The sequence below is a fragment of the Oryctolagus cuniculus genome, chromosome X (genome assembly GCF_964237555.1).
Source record: "Oryctolagus cuniculus chromosome X, mOryCun1.1, whole genome shotgun sequence".
Classification (NCBI taxonomy): Eukaryota; Metazoa; Chordata; class Mammalia; order Lagomorpha; family Leporidae; genus Oryctolagus; species Oryctolagus cuniculus.
The window spans coordinates 118101925-118124931 of record NC_091453.1 but is presented as its reverse complement, the minus strand read 5'-3'; the positions used below and the strand labels follow the sequence as shown (position 1 = coordinate 118124931).

Sequence of the window (23007 nt, the reverse complement as noted above, 5' to 3'; positions counted from 1 at the left end):
GAAGAATATAAATGCTGTCATACCTGTGTTTTCACTAATATTTATCTGAAGAATAGAGAAACTTTTTAACTCATTAAAAGCTATATACCTAAAGGGTATTTTGAAAGACTCTCAGATTTGCTATTAAAGTTTCCAACATTGTCTCTCTAGCATTCTGACTTGAAATTACAACTGTAATTATAAATCTCTTCTGTTGATTCATATGGGTTATAGAAATAACAGCTTAATTTATTTGAGCTTGATTATAGTTATTTTTATCCTTCTAGGGGTATGAGGATTGGTTGAGACACAGAGCTGACAATGAAGTCAACAAAAGCACTGTTTATATTATTGAAAATGCAAAACGAGTGAGAAAAGAAAGTGAAAAAATAAAGGTATCTTTTTAGATTGCTGCTTTTTTTTTATTGTGGTTAAAACACACCATATTAAAGTCTACAATTCAGTTTCATTAGTACATTGACAGTGGTGTACATCTATCAATACCATCTAATTTCAGAACATTTTCCATCTCTCAAAAAAGAAACCCCATACTCATTAGGCACTCATTCAATATTCATTCCTCTTGTCAGACCCTGACATTAACTATCTTTCTCTTTAGATTTACATGTTTTGAAAATTTCATGTAAAATGTATCACACACTGTATCACCTTTTGCGTGTGGCTTCTTTTCTTTCAGAATGATTTGGGGATTTATCTATATGGTGGCGTATATCATCACTTACTCCCTTTGAAGGCTGAATGATAGTTGACTTTGTAGATATACCACATTATGTTTATCTGTTCATTAGCTTATGTACATTTGGGTTATTTCCACTTTTGGATATTGTAGAAATTTGTTGCTATGAACATTCAAGTACAAGTTTTTGTTTGAACATCTGTTTTTAATTCTTCGGGATATGTACATGGGGAAATTGTTGAGTCGTGTTGGCAATTCTGTTTAACTTTTTAAAAAAGCTTTATTATTTATTTATCTGAGAGGAAGGTCTTCCATCTGCTGGTTCACTCCCCAAATGGCTGCAATTGCTGGCACGAGCCAGGCTGAAGCCAGGAGTCAGGTACTCCATCCCAGTCTCCCATGTTTGTGACAGGGACTTGAACACTTGTGTCATCATCTACTACCTGCTGGGTGAATCAGTAAGGAGGTGGATTGGAAACAGTAGCCTGGACTCAAAATGGCTCACTTATATGGGATGTGGGCATCTCAATCAGTAGTAACCACTGTGCTACAGTGTCAGCTTGTGTGTTTAACTCTTTGATGTGCTGCCAAGCTATTTTCTACATTGGCTATACCATTTCATCTTTCCACCAGCAATATATCAGTACTTTGAATACTATTTTTTAAGATCTTAAGCAATTTAAATTTTATTCAAAGTAATCATTGTTATTAATAAGTCCCCTATCAAATAAAATTTTAGACTTGTCCATATAAGAAACTTTTTAGTTCTCAGTAAAGGTTTTAAATTAATAAACTATTTTTAGAGCAGTTTTAGAATCTCATCAAAGTGAGCCAAAAATACACAGTTCCATACTCACATGCACTCATGCTTTTGCCCTCTCTTGCTGTCAGTATCCCACATCAGAGTGGCAAGAATTGGTGTAATCCATAAACCTACTTTGGCACATGGTTATCACCCATAATTTATAGTTTTCATTAAGGTTCACTCTTTTTTTTTTTTGCCAGGCAGTGTTAGACAGTGAGAGAGACAGAGAGTTATAGACAGTGAGAGAGAGAGACAGAGAGAAAGGTCTTCCTTCTGTCGGTTTACCTACCGAATGGCTGCTATGGCCGGCACTGCGCTGATCCGAAGCCAGGAGCCGGGTACTTCCTCCCGGTCTCCCATGCAGGTGCAGGGACCCAAGCACTTGGGCCATCCTCTGCTGCCCTCCCGGGCCACAGCAGAGAGCTGGACTGGAAGAAGAGCAACCAGGACTAGAACCCAGGGTGCCGGTGCCGTAGGCAGAGGATTAGCCAAGTGAGCCACGGCGCCGGCCCAGGTTCACTCTTAATGTTGTACATTCTTTGGATTTTGACTAACGTACAATGTGTATTCACCATTGCACTATTAAGAAGGATAATTTGCTGCCCTAAAATCTTCTGTTCTTTGCTTATTCATTCCTCACTCTATACAACTACTGACAATCACCGATCTTCTTATTATGTTCACAATTTTGCCACTTTCAGAATGTCATATATTTGGAAGCATACATTATATTTTTCACTCAGTAATGTGTATGTAAGTTTTGTGTCTTTCCATTGCTTGATAGTTCATTTCTTTCTATTGATGAATAAGATTCTACTTTCTTGTTATAGTACATTTATCTGTTCCCCTGCTGAAAGACATGTTAGTTCCTTCCAGTTTTGACATTTATGAATAATATTGTATAAACATCCCTGTGCAATTTTTGTATGGATATAATTTTTCAGTTCCCTTGAGTAAATATAAGGGTGCAAGGTTCCTGGATTATATGCTAAGAATATCCTTAATTTTGTGAGAAACTGCCAAACTGTCTTCCATAGTGGTGTGTCATTTTACATTCACACTAGCAATGAATGAGTTCTTGTTGCTACATATCTTCACTAGCATTTGATGTTATCAGTATTTTGTATTTGGGCCATTCTAATAGATGTATAGTGGTATTTCATGGTTGTTTTAATTAGCGTTTCCCTGGCAATATATAATACATACTATCTTTCCATAGGCTTCTTTGCCATGTGTATATCTTTTTTTGGTGAGATGGTTATATGATATTTTGTCCATTTTTAAATAGATTTGTTTTCTTACTGAGTTTTTAACAGGTCTTTATATCCTCAGCAATAGGTAAATTGTCTTGCATCTTCTTATGTTGATGGGAAGAAAGCTACACAGTGGGAGGTCCACCTGAGTTTGAAATATAATGTCTTTTTCTTATTCCTTTTTCTTTTCTTCATTTTCTAAAACTTGAGGGGGAGACCTTATGCTAAACTAGGTTAGGTTAAGATTGGAAGTTTTCTAAACAATGTAGAGAATCAACATTACTGTTCATTGTTAGAACCAAGAGGCTGCCTAAATGATTCATAATATTAAATTTGTTACTCCCAGGATACTAAGTAAGGTTGCAATGTAGGCAGTGAATTCCCATATCTCCCTCTTTCTTTCATTTCCTCTTTCTGATTTTATTGTCACACTCCACCACAAGCTCCATTAGAAAAGGTCCCATCTAACCACCTGCCCTCTACCAGGCTTCTTTTCCTTGAGGCTGACCTCAGCCTGGTATAATATTGATTAAAAGAGTTGACACTATTGTGTGAAATGCTATTTGATAACAACCCTTTCTGAAGTGGTATGTGTGTGGGAAGAAATGCTTTCTAACCATTAGTCTCTAATGTTTGTGTTTGACTGAATCCTAGTGGGAGAGAGTGTGGGTGGAACTATTTTTGAGCAGTAGAATTTGTCTGAAGCCTCAATGTGATAAGGGAGCTTAAAGCCAGACAGTGACTTGATTTTTTTTTTTTTTTAAATAAAACTGAGGTGTAGGTAAAGTGGAGCATGGGCTAAGGTATAATCAGGGAAACTATTTGGTCTCCCTGATTAGGTGGCTGCTACCATAGTATTGGATAATGATAAGAGCTTATATAAATTTGATAGAAGCAGTGATAATGATAATGAAATTATTAGTTTCCATATTATATAGTATATAATATGTGCCAGACATCCTTCTGGGATTTTAGGGGCAATGGATATATTCAGAATACATTTTAGAGGCAGAATCATCATGACTTAAAGATTTATTGGATGTGGAGGATGAGGGAAAGAACTAAAAGAATAATGAAGGTGGTCATCTTGATTTTGGCCTGAACAATTGGTTAAATTACATTGTACTATTAAACAAAATACGAGTGCTTATAGATAAAGTGGATAAAATAGGAAAAACAGTTTTAAGGACAGAAGTGGGTATAAAGCAAAATCAGATACACACTTTTGACCATGTCAAGTTTGATATCCCTATTAGACACAGAGTTGAAGTTGTGAAGCCTGGAGTTCATAGATGCTTTAGTGAAAATAGAAATTTTGGTGTCATCAGCATGTAGGTGCCATATAAAAGCCATGACATGGGGTGCAATCACAAGAACATAGAGAACAGGAACTTGAGGGGTCCAATGTAATTACATTCTTCATTTAGTGGAGGGTTAAGCTTGTGATTATAAAGTAAATTGAAAGTATATCATTGTAAAAATTAAAAATAAAGAATGTGAGGAAGAGTGGGAGCAAGAGAAGGAGGGGATGGGAAGTATCATTATGCTCTTAAAACTATATATATTGAATTTTTTCACTTTATATAAATTTAAATTTAAAAAAAAATAAAGGTTATTTTCAAGGGAAAAAGTATGGTTTTGTTATCATAAATTTTGGCAACTCGATAGAGTAAAATACCACTGATAATACAAGGATACTTGAAATAGTTAATGGAAATATAATTAAAAAAATTTATTTTGTTGCAAATAAGTTTGAAATCTGCACATAGTTTTTTCATAATATACATTTTTCATGAAATATTTGAAAACCTCTTTGATGTCATACTTTAGTGTCAAATAGAAATAAAGCTTGTCCTCTAGTACTTCAGTGAACCAACCAAAATGTTTTGAAATAATATGCTGAGTTCTTCTACAAGGGTAAGAAAGAATGAGGAGAAATGTTGCTTGTATTGTAATGTAGCAGGTTAAAGCTGCTGCCTGTGACACCGATATATCCCATATGAGCTCCCATTTGAGTTTTGGCTGTTCCACTTTCAGTCTACCTAATGCTCCTTGGAAGGCAGTGTAAGATGGCTCAAGTACTTGGACCCCTGGACGTGGAAGTCCTGGATGGAGTTTCAGGCTCTTGACTTTGGCCTAGCCCAGCCCTGGCTGTTGCAGCCATTTGGGGAATGACCCTGCAGATAAAAGATCTCTGTCTTTCACTTTCTCTAACTCTGCCTTTCAAATAATTAAAATTAGTTTCTTAAGGAAAAAAAGGTAATTTGTCTGATAATATAGTCCATATAGCTTTCATTTAGTTGATATTTGCATAATCATTTCTATCCTTTTAATCCTATTTACATTTTTATTTCTAATTGGATCTATGCTTTTTAATTGGACTCTTTAGACTGTTTAATGTAATTATTATTATGGTTTGGTTGCCTGTCCCATCTATTATATTTTTCCTCTTTACATGACCTCTTTGGATTATTTGAATTTTTGAGGGGGTGGTGATTGTACTGTGTCTCCTCTATGGCTTACTAATTATACCTTTTGCAATTTTTTAAAACAAGATTTAGCTATTTATTTGAAAGGCAGAGTGACAGAGATGGGGAGAAACAGAGAAACAGATTTCCATCTGCTGAATCACTCCCCAGATAGCCACAATAGTCAGGACTAGTCAAGGCTGAAACCAGGATGGCTGGGGCCAGCTGTTTGGACCATCTTCTACTGCCTTCCCAGGCATTAGCAGGAAGCTAGAACAGAAGCAGAGCAGCCAGGACTCCATCTGGCATTCTGATGTAAGATAAGAAATAGCTTAACCTGCTGTGCCACAACACTGGCCCGACCTTTCTAATTTTTTAAATGATTGTTTTGCATTTTACAATATACATTTTAATGAAGTAATCTTAGCTTGTTTGACTACTTTATATAAAATAAAAATCTTACAATATCATAGTTTCATTTCTTCATTCATATTCTCTTTATTTTCATGTTTTAAAGCCCATAATACTTTATATTTATTTATGTACTGTTATATTTTTATATAATTCTTAAATGATTTATTTTTAAAAAAATACTCTATTTTCCCTTTGTATATCATTTTGGATAATTTTAGTTGAACTGTCTTTATGCTTCCTGATTATTTCCTTTGCTGTATCCACTCTGCTTGTTGAAGAAAATCTTCATCTCTGATACCATATTTTTCTTTTTTAACTTTTATTTAATAAATATAAATTTCCAAAGTACAGCTTTTGGATTACAGTGGCTTTTTCCCCCCCATTACTTCCCTCCCACCCGCAACCCTCCCCTCTCCCGCTCCCTCTCCCCTTCCATTCACATCAAGATTCATTTTCAATTATCTTTATATACAGAAGATCACTTTAGCATATATTAAGAAAGATTTCAACAATTTGCACCCACACAGAAGCATAAAATGTAAAGTACTGTTTGAGTACTAGTTATAGCATTAATTTACATTGTACAACACATTAAGGACAGAGATCCTACGTGGGAAGTAAGTGCACAGTGACTCCTGTTGTTGACTTAACAATTGACACTCTTGTTTATGGTGTCAGTAATCACCCTAGGCTCTTGTCATGGGTTGCCAATGATACCATATTTTTCATTTCTTTTTGTTTCAAGGATTTATTTATTTATTTGGAAGTCAGAATTACAGAGAGAGAAAGAGACAGATACAGAAAGAGGGAGCTTCCATCTGCAGTTCACTCCCCAGATGGCCATAATGACTAGGGGGCCCAAACACTTGGGCCATCTGCTGCTGCTTTTCCCACAGCATTAACAGGAGATTGGAAGTGGAGTAGTAGTGACACATACTGGTGCCCAGATTGGATGCTGGCATTGCAGGCAGTGGCTTTACCCACTCTGCCACAACACCAGCTCCATGTTTTTCATTTCTAACTTTCCATTTTCCCTTTTTATTTTTGTAGTATCCATATCTCTGCCAAAATTCCTCATATGCTTTTATATATTGTCTAGCTTTTCCATTAAATGCATTTATATTTTACTCTTTGCTATTTTTAAGCCCGTTTCATAATTCTAAAACCTAGAAATTTCTGCTTCTGGTCCATTTGATTCCTTTCTCTCTCAGTAATGACTCATATTTTCATGTTTCTGTGCATCTAATTTTTTAAAATTGTATTTTAGATATTGTTTGTGATAGAATAGTAGAGACTGAAAGTTGTATGTATATTCTTAAATGGACCTACTTACTTTGTCAGTTATTAGTGTTGGAGTTTGAGTCAATCTAGTTAGGGATTGGGCTCACTTTGATTTTTAACTTTTGATATTTTCAGTTTGCCACTGGCTCTCAAATTCCTCGAGTAGTAGGTTACCGTTACCTAGAGATTTGTGTGGGACCTGATGTGCCAAAGGATTTTTCTGTGCTCATATCCCACCATTGTCTTTCAGCATATTCTGCAATCCTAAGCCACAGAGGGTACTTCTGTCTAATCCCTTGATTCTTCCCCAGTGGTAGACTGCTATTCCTTATTAGCTGGATGAAAGAGTGGTTTGTTAGTTCTCCTGTTCTATTCTCAATATTAGGCTTTCTGTGTCATTCCCTTTCTTTTGGCTTCTCCTTTGTCTTCAGGGAGAGGCCTAAATCCTTTAGAGTGGAACACCAAACCCTTTGTGACCAGATCTCTGCCAGTCTCACCAGTTTGATCTTGTATTGTAATGACCTTTATATATCATATTTGATTGAATTCTAAATATTGAAGAAAAATATACTTTGTGAGGGCTGGCATCGTGGTGCAAGGGGTTAAACCGCTGACTCTGACACTGACCATATCAGAGTGCCAGGTCAAGTCGCAGCTGTTCTGCTTCAATCCAGCTTCCTGCCTGGGAAAGCAGGAGAAGATGACCCAGGTACTTGGATCACTGACACCCACATGGGAGACCATGTTGGAGTTCTAGGCTTCTGGCTTTGGCCTGGCCCACCCCTAGCTGTTATGGCCATTTGGGGAGTGAGTCAGCAGATGGAAGGTCTCTTTCTCTCTCCCTCCCTCTCCTTGCTCCCTCTCTCTGCTTTCCAAATAAATAAAAATAAATTTTTAAAAGTATGCTTTGTGAATTTTATTTCTCAGTTCCTAAAAGTCATCCTATGACCTCTGATGGGTATCTCTTTCTTGTAAGATGTGTTAGGATTTTGTTATTTTTGTTCTGCACATTTAAACATAATTAGTGGATTTATGTAAGCAATCTAGGTGTTTATGTAAGTCGGGAAAGAAAGATCCAACAAAATAAAATATTATTTATAAATTAGCTTGAATCATTCATTTTGTTACTCTTAGCTAATACTTAAGATTGGCAAAGACAATAAAATTAACTCCTCATCTTTATCTGCCAAATCTGTTGTGAGTAGAAGACAGGTATGTCATGTATTAGTTCAGCATTTCACTGCCAATGTGTCTAGGTTGGTGTGCCAGATACTAATTCTCTAAAGTGGCTTGTTTTCTGCCACCAATAGCATCCTCCTTTTGCCTGAGTATACTGTCCAAAAGTATTATTATTTTTAACATGGGCCCTGGCATGAGAAATGTTGAAAAGCACCAAACTGAAGAATTTTTTACATCCTTCCAAAAAAATATTGTGAGTATTCACAAGTTGGGAGTAAGGTAGTTGCAGGGTATTCTTAATAATTGTAACTAACAAATGGTTATTATATAACAAACGATCATGATGCACCAAGCACTTTGCTTAATGCTTTATTTGTGTTACTATTTCATGCTCATATCAATCTTCTGAGGCAACTGCATTCCTCTAAAACACTTACCCATTGTGATATGTATTTTAAGTGCTGGGGTTGGAAAATGAACTCAGGTGAAAAAGGCCAAGCTTTTAACTTATAATTTATTTCCTGAATTATTATTAATATTTTTATTATTTACTTAGAAATGGTTTTATTTTCCCTGAAATATTAAACTGATTGCTTCTGTCATGTTTTCCCTTTCCTTGCACTTTGATACTTGCTAATAGAAAATTATCTGTCATTGCTGCATTAATGGATTCTTCTGATAACAGATGAATTCTTGGAAAGTTGACGTATAATAATTTTTCTTCAAATATTAAAGGGGGAAAATTGGTGCTTGTGTAATTACCTGAGATTTTCTGAGAACTGAAGAAGGAATTGGAACCGAACAGTCATAGGTATTATCACATGACAGGCAAAGTATGTTGAATTATGCATGGTACACATTGGGACTATGACTGACATATTGATGAAGTAGTCAGCTTGGATCATGTAGTATTTCTTAATTCATTCATGAAGTGATAATGGTTATTATCAAAAACAGTGCCAGAAATTCCAGGGAGCAAGCAGATGTTGGAATTGTTTATTCGAGGAAAAAGTCAATGCTAAGGTAATTCCGAAAGCATCTTAAAGTCCTTGTGACCTTAAAGAGGATTCTGAATGTTGAATAATATCTTTTCATCACTTTTCTCATGGAGCAAGATGCTGAGCAACTCTCAGAACCCCAGAGCTGGAGATGTATCTTGCTAATGATTTGACATTGATATGAGGTGTAATGAATGATTTGCAATTTAGATATTTATATTTTTATTTCTATTCTAGGTTGGTGATGTAGTAGAAGTACAGGCAGATGAAACTTTTCCCTGTGATCTTATTCTTTTATCATCCTGCACCACTGATGGAACCTGTTATGTCACAACAGCCAGCCTTGATGGGGAATCCAATTGCAAGGTAATAGAGACTAAACCTTGCCTAAACATTTTGAGGTGAAGATACTTAAAATCATACAATATTGCTTTACACCATCCTCTAATCTTTTATACACTTTCCCTGTTCATGTAAGGTTTCTATTTGATGACAGCTGCAACATAATGTTCATTCTCTAAGTAAATACTCATCTTTGAGATGATAAGTATTTTAGGGTAGGGAAAAATGCGCTAAATTAAAGCTACCACAGTTCTTCTAACACTGCCTGACCATAATCCATTTAGTCTTTTATTTAGGCTTTTGAAAAGTCTGAGTAATTCGGACCAGCATTGTGGCTCAGAGGGTTAAGCTGCCTCTTTTGACACTGGCATCCCATATCAGTGTGGGTTCAAGTCTCGGCTATTCCACTTACTATCCAGGTCCCTGCTAATTCTCCTGGGAAAACAGCAGATGCTGACCCAAGTAATTAAGCCCCTGCAACCATGAGGGAGACCTGGGTGGAGCTCCCTGCTTCTGGCTTGGCTGGCCCAGCCCTGGCCATTGCAGACATTTGGGGAGTGAACCAGTAGGTGGAAAGTCAGTCAGTCAATCAATCTCTCTCTCTCTCTTTCTCTCTCTCTCTCTCTCTCTCTGTGTGTGTGTGTGTGATTCTGCTTTTCAAATGAATAAGTGAATTTTTTTTTTAAATATGGGAGTATTATAAGTATGTTAAGGTAAATTTGGTCAAAATGGGAAAAAATTACTTTCCTGATTCTTTCTGGCATAATTAGTACTTGGCTATTATCCAGAGCATGAATATGCATACTCTCTGTTTTGCCTTTAAGGAGTAATACCAATGTTCTCAACTTTGAGTTGATCCTTGGAGGGCTCTTCTGCTTATTTATTCCATCTGGTATTGAGAGATAGGACTTAGTGTATGGAAAAGGAATTTTACCTATTAGATGACTAATTTCTGTCTCTCAGGGACATCATGATGAACTAGTAGCATTTAAACTGATCAAAAACAAAATTATATTTTAGGGAATATCAAGATAAAAATTGTGAAATCCACCTGAAGATTGCTTAATAGTTTAAAGTTTTAGAAGAAGGGAACTCTCTGGTAGTTTCTTTTTTCCATTATGTTGATCTGATCAAATCAGCTAAAAGAACAAAGGTTTTAAAAAATCAGGAGACAGTTTTAAATATAGCTCAGGCAGTTCTGTAATATTCCCCAAAGAACATGGCAACAGCTTTGAGTCTGCATTAGCCCTTCTTTGATGATTTCTAAATGGGTTCACTAGAGCCTTCCTCTAGTTCTTGGTGAAACAAGTGTGTAATATACATTAGTAGAATAGTCTAACACAAGAGCCATCATATCCCTGCCCATCACACAAAATGTAGTCATGTTGAACATTTTCAAGGTAATTAAGACATTCATATAATGAAACTGTTAATGATTTTTTGCCATTGTTAAAATGTTACGATCTAAAGGATTATATTTAATGTGTAAGTGTCCACCTACCTTGCCATGTACTATAATGAGCAAAATATTGTCTCAATCTATAAATAGGAGAAAAATGTAAAATTGTCACGGGGGTTTTAGTTATCTATGCATGCTGCAAATAAAATCCGCTTAGCTGTCAGTATCAAGAAGAGCTTTCAGTTTTTGCATTATTTTTAAGGTCCACTTGCAACAGGGTTTTCTTTCTAATTATTTGTAATATAGTTGAAGAATACCATAAAACTTATTTGTTAAAATGTATGTCATAATTTATATAATTCTGCCAAAGCCTCTTATTAAAATGTACTTCATAATTGGAATCAAGTGAACATATGGTTATTCTATACTTTTTTGTTTTTGTTTTATTTTGTGCTTTAATCTAGACACATTATGCAGTACGGGATACCATTACACTGTGTACAGCTGAATCCATTGATACCCTCCGAGCAGCAATTGAGTGTGAACAGCCTCAACCTGACCTCTACAAGTAATAATCACTTGATTTCACTTTACTGCAGTCTGTTGGCTCTGCTTCTTTTTTTGCCATCAGTGTTGCAAAGAAACAACTACCACTTACCAACCTATTCTCATGTATGTTTTTATGAGCTATTCCTTCTTTCTGTCAGGGAAAAGAATCAAATCAGCCTTAGATAAATCACTGACTGTGGGACCAAGCATCCTCTGATTTTTCTTTTACTTTCGTTGCTTGTAAACTTAACCATCTGACTAATGCAGTAACCAAATTTAATTAAAACAAAAATAAACCCTTTAATGTGCCATACAACATTCAAGAGAAAATAGAATATGGGGGTCTGTGCAGTTAATAACCCCTGTATATTTCCTTAGAGTGATCATGATGAACTGAGGATTACAAATAGGCTGTTACTTGTCCACAGTAAACAGTTGATACAGCATTAAAATGGTATAATTTAGGCTCTCTGGAGTACATTGGCTAATTGACAGTCATTGTGGATTGTCAGAAACATGACAATTGATTTTTAATACTGGTTAGTTTCGTTGGTTAGAGCATAGTGCTGATGAAGGTAGAGTAGTAGCTTTATCCTCATGTGAGCCAGTTGTATTCTGTCTCACTCTTACACATGACATTTATTACCGATGCCAGCCCTCTTATTAATGCATGGATTTGGTCATAGTAGGGGATCAAGTAGTTGGATGTGGTTTATACTAGCACCTAGTAGTGGGAAAATAAAGTATTCATATCACATTGAGAATAATTCTCTCCCTCCTTCCATCATTCCTTCTTGCTTCTGTTGCTTCCTTTCTGTGTTCTCACTGATATTAGGAACTAGGACCATAAAGTAAAGCAGCTATTCTTTGCCTTCAAGGAGCTGTCAGTGAGCAGAAGAGATAGTTAGCTAAAGAGAGAAAATTTTAACCTAAGATTTCAATACAGTGTGATAATGAAGGTGAGTACAAGGTCCATGGAATCGCAGAAAGAGGAATGATTTATTCCTGAAATATATACATATATATATACACACACACACATACATACATACACACACACACACACATGCACACACACATATACCCTTGTATGTTTATAATGAAACACTCAAGTTTTTAATACTGTAATTATGAAAGAAATTTAGGGAAGGGACGATTATTCCTTATTTTCCTAAACTGGATTCAATCCCTTGCTGTATGATTTCAGAATACCTTGTACTTCTACCACCCTGCTGATAATCACTTGGATTGTTTGCTTGTCTTTCTTATGGCAAGAAACATGTCTGTTTTGCTTGCTATCTATCTTTGCATCTAGTACAATATTGGCATAATTAGTATATAATGAATGAATAAACAGACCTTGTATATTATACTTATTTTTCTGAAAAGAAAACACTATTCATGTTACAGAAAACATGACTTTTTTTAAGGAGGAGTAAGGCCTTTTTACCTCATTATTTTCACAAATTCAGGCTACCATGTAAATATTAAGTAACTGTCAAGCTCAATGTTGAGATCGGCTCCAAGACAAGCTAGACATTTCCAAAATGGTAATCAATGTTCACTGTCTAAGATTAATGCCATGGTTTAAAGGATAGTCCTAGGCCCAGTGTCACCGGGGGAACCTGAGTCAGAAGCTCAGAGTTGGATCTCACCAATCTGGTTTAATAAGCCCTCCAGTGCTTCTGATGCATGCTCAAATATAAGAAATACTGTTCTTAAGATTTTGCAAGTTGTATTTTAGCACCAAAAACTTTTGTCACATGAATCTAAAGCAGAGTAGTGTTGTATGCATGCATAATGCCAAGTAGAGCTTAAAAATAAATTTAGAATCTTTGCATTCTAATAATCCAAATCCCTGATATTCTTTTTAAAACTAGGTAAAAACATCTTACACTTTATTTTTTTCAATGTTTTGTTCATTATTTTAGAATTCTGTAGTTTCTTCAGACTCTAATATATCTCTTTTGTATTCTTTATATTTTGATTCATTTCAATATTCATAAGTATATGAGTTTTGCCATGATTTAGCAAGTACATTTGATATTATGTTCTTTTTGCAGATTTGTTGGACGAATCAATATCTATAGTAACAGTCTTGAGGCTGTTGCGAGGTTAGTTTGTTATTTCTTTAATCTGTCCTTTGTGGGGAAGGTATATTTCTCTTTTAAACCCACTAATATAGCCAAACACCTTTTTTTTTTTTTTTGGACAGGCAGAGTTAGACAGTGAGAGAGAGAGACAGAGAGAAAGGTCTTCCTTCCATTGGTTCACCCCCCAAATGGCTGTTATGGCCAGCGCTGCGCCAATCCGAAGCCAGGAGCCAGGTGCTTCCTCCTGGTCTCCCAGGCAGGTGCAGGGCCCAAGCACTTGGGCCATCCTCCACTGCCTTCCTGGGCCACAGCAGAGAGCTGGACTGGAAGAGGAGCAGCCGAGACAGAATCCGGCACCCCAACCAGGACTAGAACCCGGGGTGCTGGCGCCGCAGGCGGAGGATTAGCCAAGTGAGCTGCGGCACCAGCCGCCAAATACCTTTCTTATAGAAAGGAATATAGAAACGAATAAGTAACTAACCTTGTGATTGGTAGGGTTTCTATGTTGTGGGGAGGGTTGGAAAGTAATGCTTAGGGTTACAGAGCAGCTGAGCTCCAGACAAAATCTGGAGTTTCCAAATCTGTTCTCTGACTATATTTTCTTGGTTGCACAATGGTAGACAATATTGGAAATATATTTGGAGAAGAGTGACTTAGGATAAAGTAATCGAGGGACTAGGCAGTAGATAAAATGCTAGAGTTACATGGACTTAAAATAATGAAGGCTAATCATTTATAATAAGGAAATTTATCCAGAAAATGATGCTTTCTTTCATCTTCTGTCATCTAGGCAATTACCTCAACATTTTCACTTGGTCTTTATAGCCACACACAAAAATAAGTTAGAGAAATGCAGGGTTGGGGTAGGTATTGTTGGCATAGAGGGTTAAGACACCCCTTGGGCTGCCCACATCCTGTATCGGAGTGCTAACTCAAGTCCTGGTTCCTCTACTTCTCATCCAGCTTCCTGCTAATGCATCCTTGGAGGCAGCAAATGGCTGAAATGTGTGGGCTCCTGCCACCCATGTGGTAGATCCAGAAGGAGTTCGGTGCTCCTGGCTTTGGCCTGGCCCAGCCCTGGCTGTTGCAGGCATTTGGGGAGTAACACAGCAAATGAAAAATCAATCAGGATCTCTCTCTCTCTCTCTCTCTCTCTCTCTCTCTCTCTCATAGATTAAAATAAAGAAATAAACATTAAAATTCAGGGTTCCCAAAAGGCAGGTTTACTCTATATAAAAATGACTTTTGCCTTCCTGATCTTTTATGTGTGATCTTCTGTTTCTGTTTCTTGCTGTGTATTGTTCTGTCCTGTTCTTGTCTTCTGTCTGTGATGCATAACCATTTGGTCCCTCTGTGTATTTCTTTAACTCTGTGTGTTGTTGGCTATTCCTGTGCTATGCTTCCATCTGTTCAGTACCCTCAAGTCCCTTCAGAGGGAGGGCTCTTTCAGCTTACCCTTGAGAGCAAGTATATGGTAAAAGTATAAAAATAAATTCTGTACCCCTTGAAGTGTCAGAGTAAAATCTTTCCCCAGAGTAGGTGATACCATTGATTTGTTTGGATAAGCTATTTTCATTCTTTATTTAGGTCTTTGGGCCCTGAAAATCTGTTGCTGAAAGGAGCTACACTAAAAAATACCAAGAAGATATATGGTGAACACTTCTAAGATATCTTTATCAGAAATACACTTTACAAAGCCTTTAAATAAACAGTGCATGTAAAAAAATGAACGTGATAGATACTGCTATTTAATCTAAACCTATATTTAAATGTTTAGACTTTATTAGATGGTGAACTGACATGAAATATCACAGGTACTATATAGAACTTAAGTTATACAAAAAATGATATATCAACTGGTGGGTAGAAGAGGGCTTAGAATTCTCACTTTTATAGACTTAAAAAATCAGAGTTAACTGGGGATTTGGTTGACAAGTTCAGTTTTAACCTAGTTTTCATTATATTTTGTTATTCCGTAGGAGTTGCTGTTTACACTGGGATGGAAACGAAAATGGCTTTGAACTACCAAGGGAAATCTCAAAAACGGTCTGCTGTCGAAAAGTTAGTGTGCACCACAATTTCTTTACTTGTTACTGATTGAAATAGTTACTTAGTAATTCCAAACAACCATAACAAAAAATATCAATTATCAATAACTGCCATTTTGAGCATTTGCTTATATTCCAGAAACTGTCCTCTGTGATTTACATGATACAGTTTGACCCTCTGACCAACTTTGTGATGTAATTTTTATTAGCCTCTCTACTTTACAGATAAGAACATGGGCTCTTAGGTAACAAGTGAATCACCTAAGCTCACATAACTTAAAAAGCAGGCTTGATCAGCATAGCCCTGACTGTTAATGAACAACTAAATACATTATCCCTCTTAGTAGTTTTTTTTATCTGTTCTACTTAATATGACTGGTTTAGATCTGTAATTGATGCACAGTTATTCTTAAGTGTTGAAAATTAACTGAAATGTGATCCCTGTTGAACATGGTGGTGGGAATGGGAGAGGGAAGAGATGTATAATTTGGGACATGCTCAGGCTGACTTGCCCCAAGTGGTGGAGTTGGAAGCATACCAGGGGACTCCAATTCAATCCCATCGAGGTGGCATGTACCAATGCCATCTCACTGTTCCAGGTGATCAGTTTCAGTTCACAGTTGGTCATGGTGAAGGGACTGGGAGTCAAAGGGAGCACATAGACAAGTCTAGTACCTGCTAACGCTAACTGATGGAGTAAATAAAGGGGAGAGTGATCCAACATGGGAAGTGAGATACTCAGCAGACTCATAGAATGGCAGATGTCCTAAATAGCACTCTGGCCTCAGAATCAGCCCTAAAGGCATTCGGAGCTGGCTGAAAAGCTCATGAGAGTATTTCAGGCATGGAAAGCCAAGACACTCTGGCAAAAGATCTCTGCGAGTGAGATCCCAGTGGAAAGAACAGGTCATCAAAGAAGGAGGTACCTTTCTCTGAAGGGAGGAGAGAACCTCCACTTTGACTATGACCTTGTCTAAACAAGATAAGAGTCGGAGAACTCAGAGGGCTTCCATAGCCTTGGAAACTCATGACTGGAGCATAGGGAGATTACTGATGCCATAGACAGGAGTGTCAATTGGTAAAGTCAACAACAGGAGTCACTGTGCACTTACTCCTCATGTAGGATCTCTATCCTTAATGTGCTGTACATTGAGATTTAATGCTATAACGAGTACTCAAACAATATATTTCACTTTGTGTTTCTATGTGGGTGCAAGCTGTTGAAATCCTTACTTAATGCATACTAAACTGATCCTCTGTAAAAAAAAAAAAAAAAAGAAATTATCAATTCCCAACTTGACTCTCACTGGGATTAAACATGACAATAGGTCTGCTCTGATTTCATCATCATTTAAAAAAATCATCTATTATTTTTCACTTTATGTTTCTGTGTGGGAGCAAACTGTTGAAATCCATACTTAATGTATACTAAGCTGATCTTCTGTATATAAAGAGAACTGAAAATGAATCTTGATGTGAATGGAAGGGGAGAGGGAGTGGGAAAGGGGAGGGTTGCGGGTGGGAGGGACGGTATGGGGGGGAAGCCATTGTAATCCATAAGTCGTACTTTGGAAATTTATATGCATTAAATAAAAGTTTAAAAAAAATAAAAAATAAATAAAAAAAAAAGCAGAGTTGACTTGAACTATAATTCATTCCCTTTTATTATTGGAATTAGTGACTTTGGGTCCTCTTGTTATATGCAAGTTGGTTCTACAACCTAGATAATTGCCTCTTGGCAAATATTAAAGTGGTACCTAGTATCTGCATGAACCTCTGTCTTTCATTGTCATAGTTATCCAGAATATCAGTGGCAACCTATCCATCACGCCACTTTCAAACTATACTGAGAAGGAATCTGTGCTGAGCTTGAGGATTTCATATTTACTTCCCTGCCATCTATCTTAAACATGTAGGATTCAGAATTCAGGGAAATGGAAACAAGTTATTAGCTTTGAATAGGTAGTGAATGTGCGTGTGTGTTTGTCTTGTTACTTTACTGGAACCTTGCTAAAGGTATGTTAAGCTAGAAAACAATTGTAGCTTGGAGAACATTGGTCATCAATAAATAGTTCAACATTTGCCTTTCATTTTCTCTCTTTAGAGTTAATGCTGCAACTGTGATAACTGAGGATGCATATAATGGCTCATATTATGGTTTCATGTCATATGCATGAGAAGCTTTAGAGAACTGAATAGTTTAATTTATATCTGGTTGATGCCTTAAGTACTCAAGTAGTTTTAAATTCCACGTTATCTTCTTTTTTAGGTCCATTAATGCCTTCCTGATTGTGTATTTATTTATCTTACTTACCAAAGCTGCAGTATGCACTACTCTAAAGTATGTTTGGCAAAGTACTCCACACAATGATGAACCATGGTATAACCAAAAAACTCAGAAAGAGCGAGAGACTTTAAAGGTAATTTTTTTGTGCCTGAAAATTGTAACTCTGGAATTTTGTAATTAGGCAACCCTTTATTGAAATGTTGCTTGGAGAAATAATACCTTTTCTTAGCTTCTGAATTTTCTCTTCATTGTATGGTGGCCCCAAGTCATTAAATATTTAAGTTTTAGGTTTTTTTCCTTTTACTTCAGGCATCTATGCTTGTTTTTAACTTTTTTAGTTAAGAGCTTGAAGCAATTTGGCAAGAAATTCTGACATTTTACTATAATGTGAGTTTGTGAGATAATCATGATAGGGGAATAATGCATTCCTATATATAATTTTTGATCTGACATTCATATCTAGGGATGGAGGAAACAGAATTTAACCAAGTGAAAAGTGTAAGATAATAAGTATATCCACTGAAGGATGATGAAATTGAAGCTGTTCTTAAATTATACAGTGATAATTTTGGCTATAATGGTATAGTATGACTGGGAAGCAAAAACAGTGTTTTTAGTAATGAAATAAGATGTTAACTGTTTGTTTATATTGTACTCATCCTGTGGAACTGTTCATCTGACTCGTATGAACTTTCTTTTATTTTAGGTTTTGAAAATGTTCACTGACTTCTTATCATTTATGGTTCTGTTCAACTTTATCATTCCTGTCTCCATGTATGTCACAGTAGAAATGCAGAAATTCTTGGGCTCCTTCTTCATCTCATGGGATAAGGACTTTTATGATGAAGAAATTCATGAAGGAGCCCTGGTTAATACATCAGACCTTAATGAAGAACTTGGTCAGGTTAGAACATATTTTTACTTAAAATAAGATAGTGAAAAATACCTTTTTTGTAGTTTAGATATACTAGTATATATGTGACCAGTTCGTGTTTGGAAAAGTAATTCAGAGAGACTTGTTTCATGCAGGCATATAATGAAGGTAAGCAGTATTTACACAGCTATAGCATCAGTTCTTTTCATGCGATTTTTTAAAAGGGTGTGGTTTTTTAAAAAGGGTATGGTTTATGTATTAAATTTGAGTGTTAGAGAAATTCCCTTTGAAATTGACCATATGACATTATTAGATTCTGAGTTATTACTTTGAAGCAGGAAACATGTTATGTTTTTCACTATCCATAACCATTTGTGGATAGAATACAGAGTAGGAAATATAGCAGTTTTATTTATGGTTTTGTTCCATAACCGAAATTGACCAGGGTTGTCATATTGACATTTTTCTGGTGCATTTCTCATCACATGGAATAAAGATCTAGCAAGCAGAGTTGCTTATTCCAGTAAAGAATTTAAATGAAGGAAAAATGTGAGGACATGCACTTCTCAAAATGCTTTTTGCTTCATATTCTGATATAACCAAGACTGTGACCTTGTTTCTAATCTAGGTGCATTTATTTTCCAATGGAATGCAGCCTTGCTGTAATTTTCCAAGTGATGACTTTTTTTTATTCAAATAAATAAGTTATACACAGAGAGAAGGAGAGACAGAGAGAGAGAAGTCTTCCATCCACTGTTCACTCCCCAATTGGCCGCAATGGCCGGAGCTGTGCCGATCGGAAGCCAGGAACCAGGAGCTTACTCTGGGTCTCCCACGTGGGTGCAGGGGCCCAAGGAGTTGGGCCATCTTCTACTGCTTTCCCAGGCCATAGCAGAGAGCTGAATCAGAAGTGGAGCACCCGGGACTCAAACCAGCGCCCACATGGGATGCCGGCACTGTGGGTGGTAGCTTTACACGCTACACCACAGTGCCAGCCCCAAGTGATAACTTTTTAGGTGCTTTCATTGTCAGTATTGAGAAAGTTTTTCCTCTGTCTGAATATACTATGTGTCATATAATGCTCTTGACAAGCTGAGAAAAGTTTTGGGCTTGCATTTAATTCTCATGATATTTTGAATTTTAATGCTGCAGAAATGTCATTTGTGTGAATAGGTGATGCAAATTCAGTTAATGGAACTTTGTAGCTAAAACAGGGTCTCACACTTATTTTAACTGGTGCTTATTTGCATCTATACTTAAAAACTCTTTCTTCCTGACTTTAGCCTTCCTATCACCCCTTATCTATGGTTCTTTTCTTGACAAAGCCTTTGTGTAAACCAAAGTACCCTCTTGAGAACTGCAGTTAAAAGAGTAAAAGGACTTTCCATATATCACTTTGTTTAAACCTGCCTTAAACACCAGTATCCTACACCAAATAGTCTGTACCCCCATAGATACTGAGGCACAAAGCATCGGACAAGAAATATATAAAATTTTCTCTTAGATATTGTTTGCAGATTTGTTAGTGACTTGAGCTGCCACACCTGACAGCATTCATTTTAAACCAGAAGTTTTTATCCAGGGACAGAACTATCTGAATAGAATTTCTCTGGGACCAATAAAAGGCATCAATCTGCACAGTTTTTACTTTAGAAAAAATAATTGAGCATGTGAGCCACGCCTGGTGAACCTTTTCCTGAGAGCTCATTTAGTGACTTACTCTGGATGTTGAATGAATCTACCTGTTTTCAAATCAGTGCCTTGTTGTGTGGATTAACCAGCCCAAATATAAGCCTGGAGTTAGCCTCATGTACTATTACAAATAGAGTAGTCATCCTTTTGTATGTGGCACCTATTGTTGCTCAGAGACAGACAGGAATGCCATGTAATGAGACTCTTATCTATTTCCTTCAGATTTCTACCTCAGCAAATTGCATATTTTATCTATCTATATGGGATTGCTATCTTGTTATTATTATTTACATGGTTTTGATACTGTAGAAAATAAAGCTTTGATTAATGATGTAGTAAATTTGATCAAAGAAAAGCAGGTACAATTTTTGTTTCCATTTCCATTCTCTTCTCCCACCAAACCCTGCATTGCTGAGTATAATTTTCATGTACTCAACACATTAATAGCCAGACTGCCACATCCTATAAACAACTTGCTCTCACTATCAACTTATATGTGTAGAAACTACCTGAATGAAAATGCAAAATCTTGGAAATAGTTTATCAGACCATTTACCATTCAGTGGCCTGGTACACACAAGATTATCTGTGTAGAGTTTCCTCTTTGATGAGTCATAATTTAAGACCTAAAGGGCTTTTTATGTTTCCTAAAGGTGATTCAAATTCATTCCCACCAATACAATTACAAACCTTTGCTTAACCTCTTTAAAATGACCCAGTTGTGTTCTTTTAAAGTTATATCCAGAATAGCATTTGACATGAGATAGAAGAAAAAGTAGACTGCTTGCTTATCTCAGTTGTAAAATAATGGGATCTTTTATGATCAAACATTGATCTTTTAGATAACCAAATGATTTCAACCTATCTTTAAAAAACAATACGGGCTGGCGCTGCGGCTCACTAGGCTAATCCTCCACCTTGCGGCGCCGGCACACTGGGTTCTAGTCCCGGTCGGGGTGCTGGATTCTGTCCCTGTTGCCCCTCTTCCAGGCCAGCTCTCTGCTGTGGGCAGGGAGTGCAGTGGAGGATGGCCCAAGTGCTTGGGCCCTGCACCCGCATGGGAGACCAGGATAAATACCTGGCTCCTGCCTTCGGATCAGCGCGGTGCGCCAGCTGCAGCGCGCTGGCCGCGGCGGCCATTGGAGGGTGAACCAACGGCAAAAGGAAGACCTTTCTCACTGTCCACTCTGCCTGTCCAAAAAAAAAAAAAAAAAAAAAAAGAATCAGAGTTGGAGTTAAGTAGCAATCTCTTATCTCTCCTTTAAATATGAGAATAGCTTTAAAAAAAAAAAAGATTTATTTATTTGAGAGGTAGAGCTACAGACAGAGAGAGGGGTCTTCCATCCATTGGTCCACTCCCCAAATGTCTACAACAGCCAGAGCTGTGCCAATCTGAAGCCAGTAGCTCTTCCAGGTCTTCCATGTGGGTGTAGGGGCCCAAACACTTGGACCATCTTCTACTGCTTTCCCAGCCAGGACTCAAACCAGTGCCCATATGGGACACCGACACCACAGGCAGAGGTTCAACCTACTATGCCACAGTGCCAGCCCCAAGAATAGTATTTAATATGACTAACAGCTGATCCCCTGTCTACTTTTTCAGTATATGATATATTTTAGATAAATGGTTTTGTGGGTATGTTTCTGGGACCAGCAGCATTCAACATCACATGAGAACTTAGAAGTGCAAATTATCCAGCCGCACTCCAAACCTACTGAATCAGAAACGTTAACCATTCCAACCCAGGCATCTCAGTTTCAACAAGTTCTCTTAAGTGTGTGAGATGTTTCAGTGTAGTAGATTGGTCTGTTTCTGTGAGATTCAGTGTATGCAGACTCATACTGCCCAAAATATTGTATACAGCCAAATAAATTATACTTCATCTTTTATAGCTACCACCTTTGACATTAATGGAAGAGATTCTGAATGGGATAATGCTTATCTAGGTGCAGGATGTGCAACAACCCAGTACAACCTTAAGGTGAAAATGAAGGTTAATCATTTTAATCAGAAAAAAAGCCCCAAAGAATTTTATTTTAACTGGAAATGTTTAAACAATACACAAATAATAGCACTTGGATTAATTTAAGGAGAGATTCAAACTTGGCTGGCTAGCAGGAAAAAAGTAAGATTGGAATGCAATATTTGTGCCAGTACTGCTACTGGGAAAAGCTTTGAAAAATAATTAGAAAGCAACTACTGCTAGAGTTCATCTCTTTCTCCCTTACATAATAAAAACCTTAATCTGTGCTTATGCTGTTTCCTGTCAGCCCATAATTTTAACTATTTAAGCATAAAGTGTCAAAGAGGAGGATAAAATTGTGGGTTTCCAAAAGCTAGATGCTATAAATAGATGAGATAAAAACTGAGATAAAATAGAAATGTTCAAATGCTTTATTTATTTCATAGCTTATTTTTCCATTATTTATGAAAATACTTGATGTTTGTATTCTGACTTTATCATTATAAAATCTTTTTTAATTTGAATACTTTTTGAGGAGTACCTGAAAAATATGCATAGTATATGAAATGAAATTTCATTTATGGTTTTGATCACTGTTGACCATTGTCTACTAATTAGATATCTGTTAACATTTTAATTTTTGTTCACATATATTCTGTAATTCTTACATACATTATATGTGCAA

At 36.7% G+C, this 23007-nt stretch overlaps 1 protein-coding gene across 24 annotated transcripts in view; it reads left to right on the top strand.

The window, feature by feature from the left end:
• ATP11C (ATPase phospholipid transporting 11C) overlaps positions 1-23007 on the top strand; it is a 207749-nt gene that overhangs the window by 108725 nt on the left and 76017 nt on the right. For all 24 annotated transcript variants that reach the window (XR_011385560.1, XR_011385562.1, XR_011385561.1 and 21 more), the window contains 8 exons: positions 267-374; positions 9312-9440; positions 11280-11383; positions 13428-13478; positions 15045-15109; positions 15437-15518; positions 17775-17925; positions 18499-18696. Coding sequence is in view for 20 of the 24 variants with exons in the window: in XM_051831579.2 (XP_051687539.1) it covers positions 267-374; positions 9312-9440; positions 11280-11383; positions 13428-13478; positions 15045-15109; positions 15437-15518; positions 17775-17925; positions 18499-18696 (888 nt within the window). In the remaining 4 variants the exon portion in view is untranslated. The remainder of the gene's footprint in view (positions 1-266; positions 375-9311; positions 9441-11279; positions 11384-13427; positions 13479-15044; positions 15110-15436; positions 15519-17774; positions 17926-18498; positions 18697-23007) is intronic.